This window comes from Anomaloglossus baeobatrachus, chromosome 6 (assembly GCF_048569485.1).
Source record: "Anomaloglossus baeobatrachus isolate aAnoBae1 chromosome 6, aAnoBae1.hap1, whole genome shotgun sequence".
NCBI lineage: Eukaryota > Metazoa > Chordata > Amphibia > Anura > Aromobatidae > Anomaloglossus > Anomaloglossus baeobatrachus.
Genome location: NC_134358.1, coordinates 577,612,769 through 577,636,025, shown reverse-complemented (window position 1 = coordinate 577,636,025; position 23,257 = coordinate 577,612,769). Strand labels below are relative to the sequence as shown.

The window sequence follows — 23,257 nt, the reverse complement described above, 5'->3', positions numbered from 1 at the left end:
CACGGAGCGCGGCCGAGAGGGGCAGGACTGTGCCTGTGTCAGGGGTCACTGGAAACAGTCAGCAAGCTTGTGCACACGGCCCGCTCTGCTCACCTGGGCGGATATTAGGGGGCAGTTACTTTTTTTTTTAATACTAGATAACAGTAGACGGCGCACTGTGCACACAGATGGAAGCAGGGAATGCTGGGAGATTTCAGCTCTGAAGCTGCACTTACCAGGATCTGCACAGACGGGGGGTGGATGGAGATGTAGATGGGGTTCAGGTCGGTTTTCTTTATGTTCTTCACTCCCTGCATGTCGATGTCCAGGATGCAGATCTGGTTCTGGGCCTGCACCGCCTGCACCGCCGCTTTACTGAGGGGCACAATGTTACAGGTGATCAGTTACCCCCCCGCTGTATATATATATGAAGCGGCTCCTGAAATACTCTGTGCTGCTGCACCGCCGCTTTACTGAGGGGCACAATGTTACAGGTGATCAGTGCCCCCCGCTGTATACATATGGAGCGGCTCCCGAAATACTCTGTGCTGCTGCACTGCCGCTTTACTGAGGGGCAGAATGTTACAGGTGATCAGCCCCCCCGCTGTATACATATGGAGCGGCTCCTGAAATACTCTGTGCTGCTGCACCGCCGCTTTACTGAGGGGCACAATGTTACAGGTGATCAGTGCCCCCCCGCTGTATACATATGGAGCGGCTCCCGAAATACTCTGTGCTGCTGCACTGCCGCTTTACTGAGGGGCACAATGTTACAGGTGATCAGTGCCCCCCCGCTGTATACATATGGAGCGGCTCCCGAAATACTCTGTGCTGCTGCACTGCCGCTTTACTGAGGGGCAGAATGTTACAGGTGATCAGTGCCCCCCCGCTGTATACATATGAAGCGGCTCCTGAAATACTCTGTGCTGCTGCACCGCCGCTTTACTGGAGGGGCACAACGTTACAGGTGATCAGCCCCCCCCGCTGTATACATATGAAGCGGCTCCTGAAATACTCTGTGCTGCTGCACTGCCACTTTACTGGCGGGGCACAATGTTACAGGTGATCAGTCCCCCCGCTGTATACATATGAAGCGGCTCCTGAAATACTCTGTGCTGCTGCACTGCCGCTTTACTGAGGGGCACAATGTTACAGGTGATCAGTGCCCCCCCGCTGTATACATATGGAGCGGCTCCCGAAATACTCTGTGCTGCTGCACTGCCGCTTTACTGAGGGGCAGAATGTTACAGGTGATCAGTGCCCCCCCGCTGTATACATATGAAGCTGCTCCTGAAATACTCTGTGCTGCTGCACTGCCGCTTTACTGAGGGGCAGAATGTTACAGGTGATCAGTCCCCCCGCTGTATACATATGGAGCGGCTCCTGAAATACTCTGTGCTGCTGCACCGCCGCTTTACTGGAGGGGCACAATGTTACAGGTGATCAGTGCCCCCCCGCTGTATACATATGGAGCGGCTCCTGAAATACTCTGTGCTGCTGCACTGCCGCTTTACTGAGGGGCAGAATGTTACAGGTGATCAGTCCCCCCGCTGTATACATATGGAGCGGCTCCTGAAATACTATGTGCTGCTGCTGAGGGGCAGAATGTTACAGGTGATCAGTCCCCCCGCTGTATACATATGGAGCGGCTCCTGAAATACTCTGTGCTGCTGCACCGCCGCTTTACTGAGGGGCAGAATGTTACAGGTGATCAGTCCCCCCCGCTGTATACATATGAAGCGGCTCCTGAAATACTCTGTGCTGCTGCACCGCCGCTTTACTGAGGGGCACAACGTTACAGGTGATCAGTCCCCCCGCTGTATACATATGAAGCGGCTCCTGAAATACTCTGTGCTGCTGCACTGCCGCTTTACTGGAGGGGGCACAATGTTACAGGTGATCAGTCCCCCCGCTGTATACATATGAAGCGGCTCCTGAAATACTCTGCGCTGCTGCACTGCCGCTTTACTGGAGGAGCACAATGTTACAGGTGATCAGTCCCCCCGCTGTATACATATGAAGCGGCTCCTGAAATACCCTGTGCTGCTGCACTGCCGCTTTACTGGAGGAGCACAATGTTACAGGTGATCAGTCCCCCCGCTGTATACATATGAAGCGGCTCCTGAAATACTCTGTGCTGCTGCACTGCCGCTTTACTGGAGGGGCACAATGTTACAGGTGATCAGTCCCCCCGCTGTATACATATGAAGCGGCTCCTGAAATACTCTGTGCTGCTGCACTGCCGCTTTACTGGAGGGGCACAACGTTACAGGTGATCAGCCCCCCCGCTGTATACATATGAAGCGGCTCCTGAAATACTCTGTGCTGCTGCTTTCTGACCTTCTGACCCGTGTAAAGCGGATAATGAAAGACAAGCCGCCCGGGCTCAGTCACATGCGGCACCATCTGCCCTGCGCTATAAGCCGATTACTGGATGAGGAGATTTGGCTAATTGGAGGCGTCCTGTGCCTCGAGGCTCGTGCGGAGGAGCTGCTCCCAGGAGGACACTTACATAAGGAGAGATGATGTGCTTCTAACCAACTGCCAGTGAGCTAGTGTCCTCTGTTAGCAGCCACTGAGCGCTTGGAGGTAGGAGCTGCACAGGAGGCCCCTCCGGGCCCCGGCATCACATACCTGGTCCCATACATGTTCCCTGAAAACACCGCGTTCTCTATGAAGTCCCCGTGATCGATGCCGTGCTGCATGTCCTCCCGGCTCACAAAGTGGTAATCTACGACAGAAGGAAAAGCCGTGACACACGAGAGGCCAAAGATGTCACAGATGAAAAAACTGACACCAGAAAACACCCCGAAATCACAGCGCCCCTGTCCAGCACCGGCTGAGCCCTCACACGCAGCCCTGGGGTGAAGCGGTCTGTGATTTAAGGTAGTCTCTGGTCTTGTGTTTTTCATCTGTGACGTGTGCCCGCATTCTCCACCAAATTATACCAAGGAAACTACCCAACACCAGAAAACACCCCGAAATCACAGCGCCCCTGTCCAGCACCGGCTGAGCCCTCACACGCAGCCCTGGGGTGAAGCGGTCTGTGATTTAAGGTAGTCTCTGGTCTTGTGTTTTTCATCTGTGACGTGTGCCCGCATTCTCCACCAAATTATACCAAGGAAACTACCCAACACCAGAAAACACCCCGAAATCACAGCGCCCCTGTCCAGCACCGGCTGAGCCCTCACACGCAGCCCTGGGGTGAAGCGGTCTGTGATTTAAGGTAGTCTCTGGTCTTGTGTTTTTCATCTGTGACGTGTGCCCGCATTCTCCACCAAATTATACCAAGGAAACTACCCAACACCAGAAAACACCCCGAAATCACAGCGCCCCTGTCCAGCACCGGCTGAGCCCTCACACACAGCCCTGGGGTGAAGCGGTCTGTGATTTAAGGTAGTCTCTGGTCTTGTGTTTTTCATCTGTGACGTGTGCCCGCATTCTCCACCAAATTATACCAAGGAAACTACCCAACACCAGAAAACACCCCGAAATCACAGCGCCCCTGTCCAGCACCGGCTGAGCCCTCACACACAGCCCTGGGGTGAAGCGGTCTGTGATTTAAGGTAGTCTCTGGTCTTGTGTTTTTCATCTGTGACCTTCACCCGCATTCTCCACCAAATTATACCAAGGAACAAGGAAAAAAGTCAACACCCGACGAAGAAGAAAAAGCCCACCCTCGAGATATGGCAATACACCAGAACTATCAGACATCAGTTGGGGGTCTCTACCTTTCCCGTTGATTTCTCCGGGTCGCGGGCCCCTCGTGGTGTCTAGAATTGTAGAGAGAGAACATATGGTGGATTTGCAGCGGTCATCACATCCCCACATGCAGTCATCACCATCATGGCATCCAGATACTTACGGGACACGGAGAACCCAAAGACGCCATCATAGTCCTTCAGTAACCTCTTCAGGAGCGTGCTCTTTCCTGCACCGGAGGGTCCGCTCAGCACCACGGGCCGGGGTCCTGCCATCACTGCAGGAAAACAAAATCCTAAAGTCAACGAGGAAAACCACGAGGTGCAGAAAGAGGCGGCCACGAGGGCCACTAATCACAGGGGCCACAGACCGGACACAAAGACGGGGAACCAGAGGACAGAAAGTCTCCGAGGTGGCCATTGTATGGAGAGGAGCCGAGCTTCCTGAGCCTTGAAAAAGTTTTCACACCCCATAAACTTATCCACATTTCATCATGTTACACCCATAAACAGATGTATTTTTATTAGAATTTTATGTGAAAACCAACACCAAGTACAAATATTTGTAATGTGTAAAGGAAATGACACCTGGATTTCTACATCTGACAAATGTGACGTGCATTAATATTCAGCCCCCTGTAGTCCTGAGTGACACTTGCCCACTACATTCAGATAATCAGTACATTGCCTCCTCCTGAGTGATTTCTCCTCAGTATAACCACAGCTGTGAAGGCTCCAGAGGATTGTGTGAGAACATCAGGATCAAATAGCATCATGAAAACCAAGGAGCCCACCAGACAGGTCAGTGATCAAACAGCATCATGAAAAACAAGGAGCCCACCAGACAGGTCAGGGATCAAACAGCATGGAAAACCAAAGAGCCCACCAGACAGGTCAGTGATCAAACAGCATCATGAAAACCAAGGAGCCCACCAGACAGGTCAGGGATCAAACAGCATGGAAAACCAAGGAGCCCACCAGACAGGTCAGTGATCAAACAGCATCATGAAAACCAAGGAGCCCACCAGACAGGTCAGGGATCAAATAGCATCATGAAAACCAAGGAGCTCACCAGAAAGGGATAAAAAGTAGGAAAATGTGGTAAGTTTCTAGAGAAAAGCCCAAGCTCTGAACATCCCACGGAGCGCTGCTCAATCCATCATCCAAAAATGGAAGGAGTACGGCACAACAGCAAACACCTACCAAGAAATATCCATCTACCGAAACTGACATCCCAAGAAGGAGAGTGCTAACGAGAGAAGAGCCAAGAGGCCCCAGGCCACTGGTGGAGCCGTAGAGATCACAGCTCTGGGGGAGAATCTGTCCACAGGACGACTAGTTGTCAATGACTCAGAGGAGAACAAAGGAGAACTGGGCTAACCGCAAAACGCTGTGTATGGTGGAAACTAACCCTGCACATTCCCTGAGAACACCATTCCCACCGTCACACATGGTGGAGGCGGCCGAGACACAGTCCAGACCCAAATCCATCGAGATCACAGACGTTTCCAACCAATCTCACTGAGCGAGAGGAGAGGAAAATGTCACCTCTAGATGTGCAAAGCTGAAGAGACAGACCCCAAAAGACAGAGAAAGGTGGTCCTACAAAGTACTGACTCCTGGGGGGCTGAATACTAATGCACCTCAATTCTTGGCATATATATATATATATATATATTATATTATATACATATACATATATATATACACACACACATATACACACACACACACACACACACACACACACACACACAATATTCAGTATTCAGGACACCCAGCTCCTTCCCTGACACATCAAAGAAAATGCCAATAACAGACATTTCCATTCTTTTTCCAGGCACAATGTACAGGCAGGAGGAGGAGCAGAGCTCCTGGGGGTCCCATATACAGACAGGAGGAGCAGAGCTCCTGGGGGTCCCATATACAGGCAGCAGGAGGAGCAGAGCTCCTGGGGGTCCCATATATAGGCTGGAGGAGGAGCAGAGCTCCTGGGGGTCCCATATACAGGCAGGAGGAGGAGCAGAGCTCCTGGGGGTCCCATATACAGACAGGAGGAGGAGCAGAGCTCCTGGGGGTCCCACATACAGGCAGGAGGAGGAGCAGAGCTCCTGGAGGTCCCATATATAGGCTGGAGGAGGAGCAGAGCTCCTGGGGGTCCCATATATAGGCTGGAGGAGGAGCAGAGCTCCTGGGGGTCCCATATACAGGCAGGAGGAGGAGCAGAGCTCCTGGGGTCCCATATATAGGCTGGAGGAGGAGCAGAGCTCCTGGGGGTCTCATATACAGGCAGGAGGAGGAGCAGAGCTCCCGAGGGTCTCATATACAGGCAGGAGGAGCAGAGCTCCCGAGGGTCTCATATACAGGCAGGAGGAGGAGCAGAGCTCCTGGGGAGCCCATATACAGGCAGGAGGAGGAGCAGAGCTCCTGGGGGTCTCATATATAGGCAGGAGGAGGAGCAGAGCTCCTGGGGATCCCATATACAGGCAGGAGGAGGAGCAGAGCTCCCGGGGGTCCCATATACAGGCAGGAGGAGCAGAGCTCCCGGGGGTCTCATACAGGCAGGAGGAGGAGCGGTCCCGGGGGTCTCATATACAGGCAGGAGGAGGAGCGGTCCCGGGGGTCTCATACACAGGCAGGAGGAGGAGCAGAGCTCCTGGGGGTCCCATATACAGGCAGGAGGAGGAGCGGTCCCGGGGGTCCCATATGCAGGCAGGAGGAGGAGCGGCCCCGGGGGTCCCATATGCAGGCACACAGCACAGCGGCCCCCGCACTCACCTGTCTGTGCTCCTCAGTGACTGAACTGAGATTAAAGCTGAGACTCCGGAGAGGAGAAATCTGCATCATCTCCAGAGACACTCCCCGGAGATTATACCACTGCCGGAGCGTTATAAGAGAATATCAGTCACATGTAATGTCTGGGGTTATATCACTGCTGGAGCGTTATAAGAGGGGCTGATATCAGTCACATATTGTCACGGTGGTCTCTCAGTATTTAGAGACTTGTGACAGGTTGGGGTCCGGAGTCTCTAAGTGTTTCCTTTGGTGTATGAAGGGTTAATGTCAGTTTTGTTACTAGCAGCTTTCTAGCAGTCAATGTCAGGTGCAGCCGTTCTGTGACCACGCACATCACCCAATAGTGGCATTACCCATCAGCCTTGGCCACCTAGGTGGAAGGAGCTGCTGGAGTTCTGACCGGAGCCCATCTCTCTGCAGCCTACCCTACCTGATGTCTACCCGATCGCAGCAGATTACGGATCCGCCTTCTCAGGTGGTGCAGCAGCTGCAACAAACTCCTCCTCCCCTGTAACTTTCCCTAATACCGGACCCGTCCTCCTCCTCCCCTGTAACTTTCCCTAATACCGGACCCGTCCTCCTCCTCCCCTGCAACTTTCCCTAATACCGGACCCGTCTCCCTTCCCCCCTGTAACTTTCCCTAATACCGGACCCATCCTGCTCCTCCCCTGTAACTTTCCCTAATACCGGACCCATCCTGCTCCTCCCCTGTAACTTTCCCTAATACCGGACCAGTCCTCCTTCTCCCCTGTAACTTTCCCTAATACCGGAACCGTCCTCCTCCTCCCCTGTAACTTTCCCCAATACCGGACCCGTCCTCCTCCTCCTCCCCTGTAACTTTCCCTAATACCGGACCCGTCCTCCTCCTACCCTGTAACTTTCCCTAATACCGGACCCGTCCTCCTCCTACCCTGTAACTTTCCCCAATACCGGACAAGTCCTCCTCCTCCTCCCCTGTAACTTTCCCTAATACCGGACAAGTCCTCCTCCTCCCCTGTAACTTTCCCTAATACCGGACAAGTCCTCCTCCTCCCCTGTAACTTTCCCTAATACCGGACAAGTCCTCCTCCTCCCCTGTAACTTTCCCTAATACCGGACAAGTCCTCCTCCTCCCCTGTAACGTTCCCTAATACCGGACAAGTCCTCCTCCTCCCCTGTAACTTTCCCTAATACCGGACCCGTCCTCCTCCCCTGTAACTTTTCCTAATACCGGACCAGTCCTCCTCCTCCTCCCCTGTAACTTTCCCTAATACTGGACAAGTCCTCCTCCTCCCCTGTAACTTTCCCTAATACCGAACCAGTCCTCCTTCTCCCCTGTAACGTTCCCTAATACCGGACCCATCCTCCTCCTCCCCTGTAACTTTCCCTAATACTGGACCCATCCTGCTCCTCCCCTGTAACTTTCCCTAATACCGAACCAGTCCTCCTTCTCCCTTGTAGCTTTCCCTAATACCGAACCAGTCCTCCTTCCCTTCTCCCCTGTAATTTTCCCTAATACCGGACCCGTCCTCCTCCTCCCCTGTAACTTTCCCTAATACCGGACCCATCCTCCTCCTCCCCCTGTAACTTTCTCCAATACCGAACCAGTCCTCCTTCTCCCCTGTAATTTTCCCGAATACCGGACCCATCCTCCTCCTCCCCTGTAACTTTCCCTAATACCGAACCAGTCCTCCTTCTCCCCTGTAACTTTCCCTAATACTGGACCCATCCTGCTCCTCCCCTGTAACTTTTACTAATACTGGACCCATCCTGCTCCTCCCCTGTAACTTTCCCTAATACCGAACCAGTCCTCCTTCTCCCCTGTAGCTTTCCCTAATACCGAACCAGTCCTCCTTCTCCCCTGTAATTTTCCCTAATACCGGACCCATCCTCCTCCTCCCCCTGTAACTTTCCCTAATACCGGACCCGTCCTCCCCAAACAAGCAACACCTTTCAAATAATGTGTCCTCTGGTCGTGTGGAGGAAGGCGACCTAGGTGTGTTTATTTCCTAAGTAACCGTCACGGGTGACAGACAGTCCTGTGGTTTCTGGCCATAGGAGGTCACAGCGTTTGGCTGCGCGGGGTGATTCCTGACGCTCCATTGTTCCTCCTGTCAGTATACATTGGAATAGGAGCTTTCCTGCTGGATTCATCTCTCCCCCTTTTGGACCCAGCAGGATCTCCCTTTCCTCCCAGCTGCTGATCATCAGCATCATCTTGGTGCCTGGTGCAATCTGCCCCCGGACCACGGGCAGTTCTGGGTGTATATTGCTAATCCCTGCATCTGGTAGCATACATAAAGAGATCTATAGAAAATGTATGACCGGAAGTGCCGGGGAATTCTGATCATGCGACGCACTGCTCGGTGTCTGAAGTGATGGCCATAAAATAGTATGTTAGCATGCCCACAGGGGTGAACAAAGAAGGCGGACTGAGTGCAGCAGCTAACGCCCTTGTGACTAGTCCCTGCGCTCATTAGCATATCATAAAGGATCTTTAGACATACTTTATCCTCCCTTATCTATGCTACTTGATACAGGGACAGTTAGGCAGGGATTAGCAATATGCACCCAGATAGGTCCCCTTTAAATACCCTTCCTTCCTTGGACTGGAGCTGGTGATATTTTCAGTTCACTCAAGCCTTAGTTGCAAGCAGGTGGCTTGTACTCCTCTGTGGTATCATTGCTGAAGCTTTGCTGAACTCCTGCCTGAGTCACCTGTGGATCAGTAGTTCATGCTTTTCCTGTGTGTCCTCCTTCGTCTAATAGGGTTAGTGGGGTTGAGGAGAGCTCATCTCATTCGTTCTTTTTTTAGGGTCAAGCGCTAGGGATACCTCGGGTCGGGTATCCGGCTCAGTGCATAGGTGTGGAACCTATCTAGGGTGGTGAGGGACCCCAGGGTCCAGGAGTAGGTTTGGTCAGGGGTCTCAGGGGGTCACGGTCTTCCTTTCCTTAGACACAGGGCTTCCCTTCCTTTTCGCTTGGTCCTTCCCCTTCCTAACGTGACATTATCACCACCTGACACGTGGCTTTTTTTGCCCTCATGGATCCTGTTGATGCCTTGGCGGGGGAGCAAGCTGGGGGTGAACCATCCCTCATGGGTTTGGAGGCGCCCACACAGCGAGGAGGGGCCACTACTTCACATGTTCCCACTAAAATCCACAAAAAGAAGGGAGGCCGTTTTTTTGTGGTAAAGATGGGTCATTTTATTGGAGTGTGTGCCTCCGTCCCAAGCAAAAAGGAACATCTGGGACTCGGCTTATCCCTTGATGGACAATCAGGGTGTGCTTGTCTTCCATATGTAATTCTCACTTTCTCCTGACAGCACAGGGGGCGCTAGAGAGTAGGGTAGAGAATATGTCTGTGTTTGGACAGTCGAGCAGGAGTCAGCATGGTGGAGGCTCGGTGTGTAAGGACTCATGGGCTCACCTGCAGTATGAGGCTAACCCCATCTCCATCTACGCCATTGTCTCAGCAGCACTTGCTCGGGGATGCCTGACACAGATGGTGCATGGTGTAACACTGAGGGTAGGACTCTGCAGTATGAGGCTAACCCCATCTCCATCTACGCCATTGTCTCAGCACTGCTTGCTCGGGGATGCCTGACACAGATGGTGCATGGTGTAACACTGAGGGTAGGACTCTGCAGTATGAGGCTAACCCCATCTCCATCTACGCCATTGTCTCAGCACTGCTTGCTCGGGGATGCCTGACACAGATGGTGCATGGTATAACGCTGAGGGTAGGACCCTGCATTATGAGGTAATTTCCTGCTATGTCCCGGAGGGAATTCCCACTCACATTGTACTGGGTCTACCCTGGTTGGTGAAGCATAATCCGGTAGTGGATGGCAATGCAGGGAGATTGTGGAGAGGGGACACTACTGTATTGATAATTATCTGAACACTTCTCTCTCCGGTGTCTATGGACTCCTTACCGGCATTTTGTCTGGGTTTGAGGATGTATTTTCGGAGAGGGGGTGTCAGGATTTGCCTCCCCATCGTGTATATAACTGTCCTATTAATCTGCTTCCTGGAGGAAAACGTCCCAAATCCAGACTATATAATCTTTCTGGTCCAGAGACAGGCCATGAAGGGTTACATTGCTGAGAGTCTGGAGAAGGCACGTATCAGACCCTCCTCTTCACTCGTAGCAGTGGGGTTCGTCAGTATTAAGGTCTTTGCCCTTGTTTGGATTTTCAGGAATTGAATCAGATTACTGTCTGAGACCCTTATCCTCTCCGTCTGATTCCGGATTTATTCACCCAGATTGAGGGAGCTAAGGGGTTCTCCAAGATGGAGGTAAGGGGGGCTACAATCTGGTAGAATCAGAGAAGGGGATGAATGGATGACGGCTTTCTATACACCTGAGAAAGTCTGGTCACATCATCCAGTCTCACTAATGCCCCCGCTGGTTTCCAGCATTTTGGGAATGATATTATTCACCATTTGTTGGGCAGGTTTGTGGTGGTTTATTTGGACAATATCTTGCTCTACTCACTGGATATGGAGACTCATCAGGTACATGTAAGACAGGTGTAACAGAATTCTGGAGATGACAAACTGTATAACAAACTGGAGACGTGTGTTCACTGTCCAAGAGGTGCAATATGTGGAGCACCTACTGTGGTCTTCAGATGAATCCAGAGAAGGGCCGTGCTGTACCTCACTGGGATCCTCCGGAAAATCTGAAAGCGTTACAGCGCTTACTAGGACTTACCAATTTTTATTGGAAATCTATTCAGAACTATTCAGTAATTGTAAAGCCTCTCACTGACCGGACAAAGAAGGGACGGATTTCTCTAAATCAGGGGTGGGGAACCTTTTTTCAGCCGGGGGCCATTTGGAAATTTCTGCCAACCTTCGGGGGCCGCACAAAATTATCAATGTGAAAATTACCCGGCTATATTTGGTCAATTAACTCACCCCTACTGTGGCGGCCGGAGCGGCTTCTCTTTGGTGCGGCTGTGATGTTGGATGATACTAATCATGTTTCTTCTCACAACTGCTTTTCTGTCTCTGTCTGAAGCGCAGGAGGCACACACAACACACATAGGAGACGCTGGAGGCACACACAACACACATAGGAGACGCTGGAGGCACACACAACACACATAGGAGACGCTGGAGGCACACACAACACACATAGGAGACGCTGGAGGCACACACAACACACATAGGAGACGCTGGAGGCACACACAACACACATAGGAGACGCTGGAGGCACACACAACACATAGGAGACGCTGGAGGCACACACAACACATAGGAGACGCTGGAGGCACACACAACACATAGGAGACGCTGGAGGCACACACAACACATAGGAGACGCTGGAGGCACACACATCACATAGGAGACGCTGGAGGCACACACATCACATAGGAGACGCTGGAGGCACACACAACACATAGGAGACGCTGGAGGCACACACAACACATAGGAGACACTGGAGGCACACACAGCACATAGGAGACACTGGAGGCACACACAGCACATAGGAGACGCTGGAGGCACACACAACACATAGGAGACACTGGGACTGCTCTATATACATTACAGGAGTCACTGAAGGCACATACATCACTGGAGGGGCTGGGGGCATATACATCACATTGAAAACGCTGGGACTGACGTATACACAACAGAAAGGAAACGCTGGGACTGCTGTATATACACATCACAGGAGACACTGGAGGCACATACATCTCATGAGGAGCTATATATGCTCCCAGCCCCTCCTGTGATGTAAATGCCCACAGCCCCTCCTGTGTTGTGTATGTCCCCAGTGTCTCCTGTGATGTATATGCCCCCAGAATCTCCAATGTGATGTATAAGTCACAGGAGACGCTGAAGGAAAACATCACAAGAGGGGCTGGGGGGGCATACACATAACAGGAGACGCTGGGGGGCATACACAACGCAAGAGGTGCTGGGGGGCATACACAACGCAAGAGATGCTGGGGGGCATACACATAACAGGAGACACTGGAGGGCATACACAACACAAGAGGGGCTGGGGGGCATACACAACGCAAGAGGGGCTGGGGGGCATACAGAACGCAAGAGGGGCTGGGGGGCATACAGAACGCAAGAGGGGCTGGGGGGCATACAGAACGCAAGAGGAGCTGGGGGCAAAGCCATCACTGAGGGGGGCACAGACATCACTGGGGGAACACAACACTGGGGGTGATGCACAGCATTGGGAGGGCACACAGCACTGCCCCCCAGTAATGTCAGGGCTCTGCACACAGCACCTGCAGAGCCCTGACATTACTGGGGAGCCACAAACCTGAGGTGATAGACAGAATGGGGTGAGGGCCACAGCACTGATCGTTGCACACAACTCTGGGGGGAGGGTACACAAAGTACTGGACGGGGAGCCGGATGCAGGCGCGCGCACACAGCGCCGGAGACAGTGCAGGCCGGAGGGCAGAGGGGCGGGCAGATCACTCTGAAGTTGAAAGGTGCGGTCACACCACACGACAGGACATAGGGGCGGGCACATCGCTCCGAGGGCAGAGGGGGCACATCGCTCCGGAGGGCAGAGGGGCGGGCAGACCGCACGAGGGGAAAGAGGGGCGGGCAGATCACTCCGGAGGGCAGAGGGGCGGGCACACCGCACGAGGGGAAAGAGGGGCGGGCAGATCGCGCCGGAGGGCAGAAAGGAGGGCACACCGCACGAGGGGAAAGGGGCGGGCACATCGCTCCGGAGGGCAGAGGGGCGGGAACACACAGCACGAGGGGACAGAGGGGCGGGCACACACCGCTGATTACGCTACCTGACAGCGGGAGAGCCCATTGGTTCTCCCAAACAGTGCATGTGGTCATTTAAAGGGCTGGCGGCCCCAGCACTGCAGCCCCCGGGAATGTGCCCGGGGGGCCGCATAAAAGGTCATGGCGGACCGCATGCGGCCCGCGGGCCGGAGGTTCCCCACCCTTGCTCTAAATGGTCAGAGGCTTTTCCTCTTTAAAAAAGATGTTTTTCCACTGCACCTATACTCAGTCAGCCTGATGTTTTGCCGCCTTTTATCATGGAGGTCGATGCATCTGAGGTGGGGGTGGGGGCTGTGTTGTCACAGGGTCCGTCATCTGGTAAATGTCATCCTTGTGCTTTCTTTTCCAATAAACTGTCCTCAGCCGAGAGAAACTATGATGTTGGTAACAGAGCTGTTGGCATTTAAGTTGGCTTTCTAGGAATGGCGCCATTGGCTGGAGAGGACAGTGCATCCCATTACAGTAATCACAGACGATAAAACCGGTCATATCTGGAGTCTGCCTAACGTCTCAATCCAAGGCAGACGAGATGTTTTCTTTTTACCAGGTTTACATTTTTCTGTCACTTACCATCCACCAATTAAAAACATCAAAGCAGATGCATTATCTTGGAGCTTCTCTGGTGGCAGTGATCATGTAAGCCCTGTACCCATTTTGTAGAATGGGTGGTCGTCTCGGCTTTTAACTTGTTGAGCAAGTTGTGTTGGAGGCTCGGGGGGAGGCCCGGCCTCTTGCCCTTCGGGGAAGTTGTTTGTGCCTCTCACTTTGCACCGTAAACTAATTAGGGAACATCGCAATTCTGTACTTGCGGGTCATCCAGGTAGTAAAGCAACCGGAGACCTCCTGTCTCATCATTTTTGGTGGCCGAAGTTGCATCAGGATGTGGTTAACTATGGGTCTGCTTGTAGATTTGTGCACGTTACAAGGTAACACACACTCGTCCATCGGGATCTCTCCTGCCGTTGGCTATCCCGAATAGACCATGGACACATTTATCCATGGATTTCATGACTGACCTACCTTTGTCTTCGGGAGAGACTGTGGTTTTGGTGGTTGTGGATAGGTTCAGTAAGATGACGCATTTCATTGCGTTACCAGCACTTCCGAATGCCAAGACCCTGACTCAGGTGTTCATTAATGAGATCGTGAAGCTTCACGGGGTTCCTTCCGATGTGGTCTCAGATCATGGAAGCCAGTTTGTTTCCAAATTTTGGAAAGCATTTTGTGCTTGATGCGGGGTGCAGTTGTCTTTCTCTTCTGCCTCCATCCGTCAAATGGGCAGACCGAGTGCATAACTCAAAATTTGGAAACTTATCTTAGGTGCTCTGTCTCAGAGAACCAGGAGGATCAGGCATCTTATTTACCATTGGCCGAATATGCTGTAAATAATGTCACCAGGAGTCTACTGGGAAGTCACCATTCTTTAGTGCATACGGTTTTCATCCACAATTTGGTACCTTTAGTGGTGGAGGGGCTTCTGGAGTTCCTGAGGAGCGTTTTGCCTCATCGCTCTCTCCTGTATGGCGAGGGGTTCAGAGTACTTTGAAGCTGATGAATGAGAAAAAAATACAAACATATGGCTGACAAAAACCACTCGCCAGGTCCGGACCTGAGTGTGAATGACTGTGTGTGGCTGTCTACCAGGAATATAATGCTCGCCTGGTCCGGACCTGAGTGTGAATGACTGTGTGTGGTTGTCTACCAGGAATATAATGCTCGCCTGGTCCGGACCTGAGTGTGAATGACTGTGTGTGGCTGTCTACCAGGAATATAACACTCGCCAGGTCCGGACCTGAGTGTGAATGACTGTGTCCGGTTGTCTACCAGGAATATAATGCTCGCCTGGTCCGGACCTGAGTGTGAATGACTGTGTGGTTGTCTACCAGGAATATAACGCTCGCCTGGTCTGGACCTGAGTGTGAATGACTGTGTGTGGTTGTCTACCAGGAATATAACGCTCGCCTGGTCCGGACCTGAGTGTGAATGACTATGTGTGGTTGTCTACCAGGAATATAACGCTCGCCAGGTCCGGACCTGAGTGTGAATGACTATGTGTGGTGTCTACCAGGAATATAATGCTCACCTGGCCCGGACCTGAGTGTGAATGACTGTGTGTGGCTGTCTACCAGGAATATAATGCTCGCCTGGTCCGGACCTGAGTGTGAATGACTGTGTGTGGTTGTCTACCAGGAATATAACGCTCGTCAGGTCCGGACCTGAGTGTGAATGATTGTGTGTGGTTGTCTACCAGGAATATAACGCTCGCCAGGTCCGGACCTGAGTGTGAATGACTGTGTGTGGCTGTCTACCAGGAATATAACGCTCGCCAGGTCCGGACCTGAGTGTGAATGACTGTGTGTGGCTGTCTACCAGGAATATAATGCTCGCCTGGTCCGGACCTGAGTGTGAATGACTGTGTGTGGCTGTCTACCAGGAATATAATGCTCGCCTGGTCCGGACCTGAGTGTGAATGACTGTGTGTGGCTGTCTACCAGGAATATAATGCTCGCCAGGTCCGGACCTGAGTGTGAATGACTGTGTGTGGTTGTCTACCAGGAATATAACGCTCGCCAGGTCCGGACCTGAGTGTGAATGACTGTGTGTGGTTGTCTACCAGGAATATAATGCTCGCCTGGTCCGGACCTGAGTGTGAATGACTGTGTGTGGCTGTCTACCAGGAATATAATGCTCGCCTGGTCCGGACCTGAGTGTGAATGACTGTGTGTGGTTGTCTACCAGGAATATAATGCTCGCCTGGTCCGGACCTGAGTGTGAATGACTGTGTGTGGCTGTCTACCAGGAATATAACGCTCGCCTGGTCCGGACCTGAGTGTGAATGACTGTGTGTGGCTGTCTACCAGGAATATAACGCTCGCCAGGTCCGGACCTGAGTGTGAATGACTGTGTCCGGTTGTCTACCAGGAATATAATGCTCGCCTGGTCCGGACCTGAGTGTGAATGACTGTGTGTGGTTGTCTACCAGGAATATAACGCTCGCCTGGTCTGGACCTGAGTGTGAATGACTGTGTGTGGTTGTCTACCAGGAATATAACGCTCGCCTGGTCCGGACCTGAGTGTGAATGACTATGTGTGGTTGTCTACCAGGAATATAACGCTCACCTGGCCCGGACCTGAGTGTGAATGACTGTGTGTGGGTGTCTACCAGGAATATAACGCTCGCCAGGTCCGGACCTGAGTGTGAATGACTGTGTGTGGTTGTCTACCAGGAATATAACGCTCACCTGGTCCGGACCTGAGTGTGAATGACTATGTGTGGTTGTCTACCAGGAATATAACGCTCGCCAGGTCCGGACCTGAGTGTGAATGACTGTGTGTGGGTGTCTACCAGGAATATAACGCTCGCCTGGTCTGGACCTGAGTGTGAATGACTGTGTGTGGCTGGAAACACATCTATGCGAGTAAAATCGGTCCGACTGGGCTGAAAAAAAACTCGGCTGATTTTAGTTCACGTTAGGTGCGAGTGTAACGCAAGTGTGATGCTATTTCTGAATAAATTAATGATTTTACTAGCGTGTGTAATGCGTGTGTAATGCGTATTTTTTACTATGTCATCTGCCATTCAGCTCTGCTACATGGCCGCTGACAGCAGACACAGACAGCCATGTAGCAGAGCTGAATGGCAGATGACAGCAGACACAGACAGAGCCGCACTGTCAGAATGAACTCAGGTGAACTTAACCCGACTTCATTGTCATGCTGCGGCTCTGTCTGTGCCGCGTCCTGATTAGCGGTCACCAGTGAAGGGTTCACCGGTGACCACTAATCCCCCGAGTGACTGAAGTTAGCTGCCCTCTCTCATACTCACCGATCCCCGGCGCGGCGCTGCGCTGCACGGCGTTCACACTGCTCCGGCGGCTTTTACTATTTTGAAAAAGCCGGCCGCTCATTAAACAATCTCGTATTCCCTGCTTTCCCCGCCCACAGGCGCCTATGATTGGTTGCAGTGAGACACGCCCCCACGCTGAGTGACAGGTGTCACACTGCACCCAATCACAGCAGCCGGTGGGCGGGTCTATACTGTGCAGTGAAATAAATAATTAAATAATTAAAAAAAATGGCGTGCGGTCCCCCCCAATTTTAATACCAGCCAGAGAAAGCCATACAGCTGCAGGCTGGTATTCTCGGGATGGGGAGCTCCACGTTATGGGGAGCCCCCCAGCCTAACAATATCAGCCAGCAGCCGCCCAGAATTGCCACATACATTATATGCGACAGTTCTGGGACTGTACCCGGCTCTTCCCGATTTGCCCTGGTGCGTTGGCAAATCGGGGTAATAAGGAGTTATTGGCAGCCCATAGCGGCCACTAAATCCTAGATTAATCATGTCAGGCGTCTATGAGACACCCTCCATGATTAATCTGTAAATTACAGTAAATAAACACACACACACCCGAAAAAATCCTTTATTAGAAATAAAAAACACAAACACATTCCCTCATTACCAATTTAATAAGCCCCAAAAAGCCCTCCATGTCCGGCGTAATCCACGGACCTCCAGCGTCGCTTCCAGCATGAAGGTGACAGGAGCTGCAGAAGACACCGCCGCTCCTGTCACCTCCAAGCAGCAACTGAGGTGAGTAGCGCGATCGGCTGAGCTGTCACTGTTGGAGGATCCAGCGGTGGCCGCGATTAACCTCAGTGACACCTCAGCCGATCGCGCTACTCACCTCAGTTGCTGCTTGGAGGTGACAGGAGCGGCGGTGTCTTCTGCAGCTCCTGTCACCTTCATGCTGGAAGCGACGCTGGAGGTCCGTGGAGTACGCCGGATATGGAGGGCTTTTTGGGGCTTATTAAATTGGTAATGAGGGAATGTGTTTGTGTTTTTTATTTCTAATAAAGGATTTTTTCGGGTGTGTGTGTTTATTTACTGTAATTTACAGATTAATCATGGAGGGTGTCTCATAGACGCCTGACATGATTAATCTAGGATTTAGTGGCAGCTATGGGCTGCCATTAACTCCTTATTACCCCCGATTTGCCAACGCACTAGGGTAAATCAGGACGAGCCGGGTACAGCCCCGAGAACTGTCGCATATAATGTATATGGCAATTCTGGGCGGCTGCTGGCTGATATTGTTAGGCTGGGGGGCTCCCCATAACGTGGAGCTCCCCATCCGGAGAATACCAGCCTTCAGCCGTATGGCTTTATCTGGCTGGTATTAAAATTGGGGGGGACCGCACGCCGTTTTTTTTAATTATTTATTTATTTCACTGCACAGTATAGACCCGCCCTCCGGCTGCTGTGATTGGGTGCAGTAAGACACCTGTCACTCAGCGTGGGGGCGTGTCTCACTGCAACCAATCACAGGCGCCGGTGGGCGGGGAAAGCAGGGAATACGAGATTGTTTAATGAGCGGCGGGCTTTTTCAAAATAGTAAAAGCCGCCGCAGCAGTGTGAATGCCGTGCAGAGCCGGGCCGGGGATCGGTGAGTATGAGAGAGGAGGGGAAAATGACCGACAGACTGTGAGAGAGGGACAGAGATAGTGACGGACCGACAGAGAGAAAATAGAGAGCGAGAGGGAGAGACCGACTGACAGAGAATAGTGATTGACACATTGTGAGACATCGCTCATTTCCAGTGTATTAGGAACATGCGAGAAATGTATTTAGAAAATCGGATGTCACTAGGATGGTGAGTGCCGACCCGTGACATCCGATTATTTACACGCTCCCATAGACTTGCATTGGAGAGACTCGCAGTAGAAATTCACAAAATTATATACGCTCCGGGCCTCATTATATACAGGGGGGGGAGGGGGGGGCAGACCATAACTGGGGGAGCAGGCGGCCTCATTATATAACAGGGGGGGAGGGGGGGGGCAAGACCATAACTGGGGGAGGCAGGCGGCCTCATTATATACAGGGGGGGGCAGACCATAACTGGGGGAGCAGGCGGCCTCATTATATACAGGGGGGCAGACCATAACTGGGGGAGCAGGCGGCCTCATTATATACAGGGGGGGGCAGACCATAACTGGGGAGCAGGCGGCCCTCATTATATACAGGGGGAGGGCAGACCATAACTGGGGGAGCAGGCGGCCTCATTATATACAGAGGGGGGGGCAGACCATAACTGGGGGAGCAGGCGGCCTCGTTATATACAGGGGGGGGCAGACCATAACTGGGGGAGCAGGCGGCCTCATTATATACAGGGGGGGCAGACCATAACTGGGGGAGCAGGCGGCCTCATTATATACAGGGGGGGGCAGACCATAACTGGGGGAGCAGGCGGCCTCATTATATACAGGGGGGGGGCAGACCATAACTGGGGGAGCAGGCGGCCTCATTATATACAGGGGGAGGGAGACCATAACTGGGGGAGCAGGCGGCCTCATTATATACAGGGGGAGGGGAGACCATAACTGGGGGAGCAGGCGGCTCATTATATACAGGGGAGGGAGACCATAACTGGGGAGCAGGCGGCCTCATTATATACAGGGGGGGCAGACCATAACTGGGGAAGCAGGCGGCCTCATTATATACAGGGGGGGCAGACCATAACTGGGGGAGCAGGCGGCCTCATTATATACAGGGGGAGGGAGACCATAACTGGGGGAGCAGAGCGGCCTCATTATATACAGGGGGGGGGCAGACCATAACTGGGGGGGCAGGCGGCCTCATTATATACAGGGGGAGGGCAGACCATAACTGGGGGAGCAGGCGGCCTCATTATATACAGGGGGGGGCAGACCATAACTGGGGGAGCAGGCGGCCTCATTATATACAGGGGGGGGGCACGCACCCATAACTGGGGGGCAGGCGGCCTCATTATATACAGGGGGAGGGAGACCATAACTGGGGGAGCAGGCGGCCTCATTATATACAGGGGGGGCAGACCATAACTGGGGGAGCAGGCGGCCTCATTATATACAGGGGGGGCAGACCATAACTGGGGGAGCAGGCGGCCTCATTATATACAGGGGGGGCAGACCATAACTGGGGGAGCAGGCAGCCTCATTATATACAGGGGGAGGGAGACCATAACTGGGGGAGCAGGCGGCCTCATTATATACAGGGGGGGGGGGCAGACCATAACTGGGGGAGCAGGCGGCCTCATTATATACAGGGGGGGGCAGACCATAACTGGGGGAGCATGCGGCCTCATTATATACAGGGGGGGCAGACCATAACTGGGGGAGCAGGCGGCCTCGTTATATACAGGGGGGCAGACCATAACTGGGGGAGCAGGCGGCCTCATTATATACAGGGGGGGCAGACCATAACTGGGGGAGCAGGCGGCCTCATTATATACAGGGGGGGCAGACCATAACTGGGGGAGCAGGCAGCCTCATTATATACAGGGGGGGGCAGACCATAACTGGGGGAGCAGGCAGCCTCATTATATACAGGGGGGGGCAGACCATAACTGGGGGAGCAGGCGGCCTCATTATATACAGGGGGAGGGAGACCATAACTGGGGGAGCAGGCGGCCTCATTATATACAGGGGGGGCAGACCATAACTGGGGGAGCAGGCGGCCTCATTATATACAGGGGGGGGCAGACCATAACTGGGGGGAGCAGGCGGCCTCATTATATACAGGGGGGGCAGACCATAACTGGGGGAGCAGGCGGCCTCATTATATACAGGGGGAGGGAGACCATAACTGGGGGAGCAGGCGGCCTCATTATATACAGGGGGGGGGCAGACCATAACTGGGGGAGCAGGCGGCCTCATTATATACAGGGGGGGGGGGAGACCATAACTGGGGGAGCAGGCGGCCTCATTATATACAGAGGGGGGCAGACCATAACTGGGGGAGCAGGCAGCCTCATTATATACAGGGGGGGGCAGACCATAACTGGGGGAGCAGGCGGCCTCATTATATACAGAGGGGGGCAGACCATAACTGGGGGAGCAGGCGGCCTCATTATATACAGAGGGGGGCAGACCATAACTGGGGGAGCAGGCAGCCTCATTATATACAGAGGGGGGCAGACCATAACTGGGGGAGCAGGCGGCCTCATTATATACAGGGGGGGGGGGGGGCAGACCATAACTGGGGGAGCAGGCGGCCTCATTATATACAGGGGGAGGGAGACCATAACTGGGGGAGCAGGCGGCCTCATTATATACAGGGGGAGGGAGACCATAGCTGGGGGAGCAGACGGCCTCATTATATACAGGGGGGGGGCAGACCATAACTGGGGGAGCAGGCAGCCTCATTATATACAGGGGGAGGGAGACCATAACTGGGGGAGCAGGCGGCCTCATTATATACAGGGGGAGGGAGACCATAACTGGGGGAGCAGGCGGCCTCATTATATACAGGGGGAGGGAGACCATAACTGGGGGAGCAGGCGGCCTCATTATATACAGGGGGAGGGAGACCATAACTGGGGAGCAGGCAGCCTCATTATATACAGGGGGGGGCAGACCATAACTGGGGGAGCAGGCGGCCTCATTATATACAGAGGGGGGGGCAGACCATAACTGGTGGAGCAGGCAGCCTCATTATATACAGGGGGGGGGCAGACCATAACTGGGGGAGCAGGCGGCCTCATTATATACAGGGGGAGGGAGACCATAACTGGGGGAGCAGGCGGCCTCATTATATACAGGGGGGGCAGACCATAACTGGGGGAGCAGGCGGCCTCATTATATACAGGGGGAGGCAGACCATAACTGGGGGAGCAGGCGGCCTCATTATATACAGGGGGGGGCAGACCATAACTGGGGGAGCAGGCGGCCTCATTATATACAGGGGGGGGCAGACCATAACTGGGGGAGCAGGCGGCCTCATTATATACAGGGGGAGGGAGACCATAACTGGGGGAGCAGGCAGCCTCATTATATACAGGGGGGGGCAGACCATAACTGGGGGAGCAGGCGGCCTCATTATATACAGGGGGGGGCAGACCATAACTGGGGGAGCAGGCGGCCTCATTATATACAGAGGGGGGCAGACCATAACTGGGGGAGCATGCGGCCTCATTATATACAGGGGGAGGGAGACCATAACTGGGGGAGCAGGCGGCCTCATTATATACAGGGGGGGGCAGACCATAACTGGGGGAGCAGGCGGTCTCATTATATACAGGGGGGGGGCAGACCATAACTGGGGGAGCAGGCGGCCTCATTATATACAGGGGGAGGGAGACCATAACTGGGGGAGCAGGCGGCCTCATTATATACAGAGGGGGGGGCAGACCATAACTGGGGGAGCAGGCAGCCTCATTATATACAGGGGGAGGGAGACCATAACTGGGGGAGCAGGCGACCTCATTATATACAGGGGGAGGGAGACCATAACTGGGGGAGCAGGCAGCCTCATTATATACAGAGGGGGGGGCAGACCATAACTGGGGGAGCAGGCGGCCTCATTATATACAGGGGGGGGCAGACCATAACTGGGGGAGCAGGCGGTCTCATTATATACAGGGGGGGGCAGACCATAACTGGGGGAGCAGGCGGCCTCATTATATACAGAGGGGGGGGCAGACCATAACTGGGGGAGCAGGCGGCCTCATTATATACAGAGGGGGGGGCAGACCATAACTGGGGGAGCAGGCGGTCTCATTATATACAGAGGGGGCAGACCATAACTGGGGGAGCAGGCGGCCTCATTATATACAGAGGGGGGGGCAGACCATAACTGGGGGAGCAGGCGGTCTCATTATATACAGGGGGGGCAGACCATAACTGGGGGGGCAGACCATAACTGGGGGAGCAGGCGGCCTCATTATATACAGGGGGGGGCAGACCATAACTGGGGGAGCAGGCAGCCTCATTATATACAGGGGGGGGGCAGACCATAACTGGGGGAGCAGGCGGCCTCATTATATACAGGGGGGGCAGACCATAACTGGGGGGCAGACCATAACTGGGGGAGCAGGCGGCCTCATTATATACAGGGGGGGGCAGACCATAACTGGGGGAGCAGGCGGTCTCATTATATACAGGGGGGGGCAGACCATAACTGGGGGAGCAGGCGGGTCTCATTATATACAGGGGGGGCAGACCATAACTGGGGGAGCAGGCGGCCTCATTATATACAGAGGGGGG

The 23,257-nt window shown here is 53.5% G+C and overlaps 1 protein-coding gene across 2 annotated transcripts in view; it reads right to left on the bottom strand.

Moving 5' to 3' along the window:
- Positions 1-23,257, bottom strand: part of GUK1 (guanylate kinase 1) — a 54,875-nt gene that overhangs the window by 14,475 nt on the left and 17,143 nt on the right. Inside the window, exons 2-6 of one of the 2 annotated variants that reach the window (XM_075316929.1) lie at positions 14,689-14,779; positions 3,845-3,958; positions 3,711-3,752; positions 2,614-2,710; positions 216-354 (exon numbers count right to left, since the gene is read on the bottom strand). In XM_075316929.1, the coding sequence (XP_075173044.1) occupies positions 216-354; positions 2,614-2,710; positions 3,711-3,752; positions 3,845-3,956 (390 nt within the window). In that variant the 5' untranslated portion in view covers positions 3,957-3,958; positions 14,689-14,779. The remainder of the gene's footprint in view (positions 1-215; positions 355-2,613; positions 2,711-3,710; positions 3,753-3,844; positions 3,959-14,688; positions 14,780-23,257) is intronic. The other variant, XM_075316927.1, reaches the window with a different exon arrangement.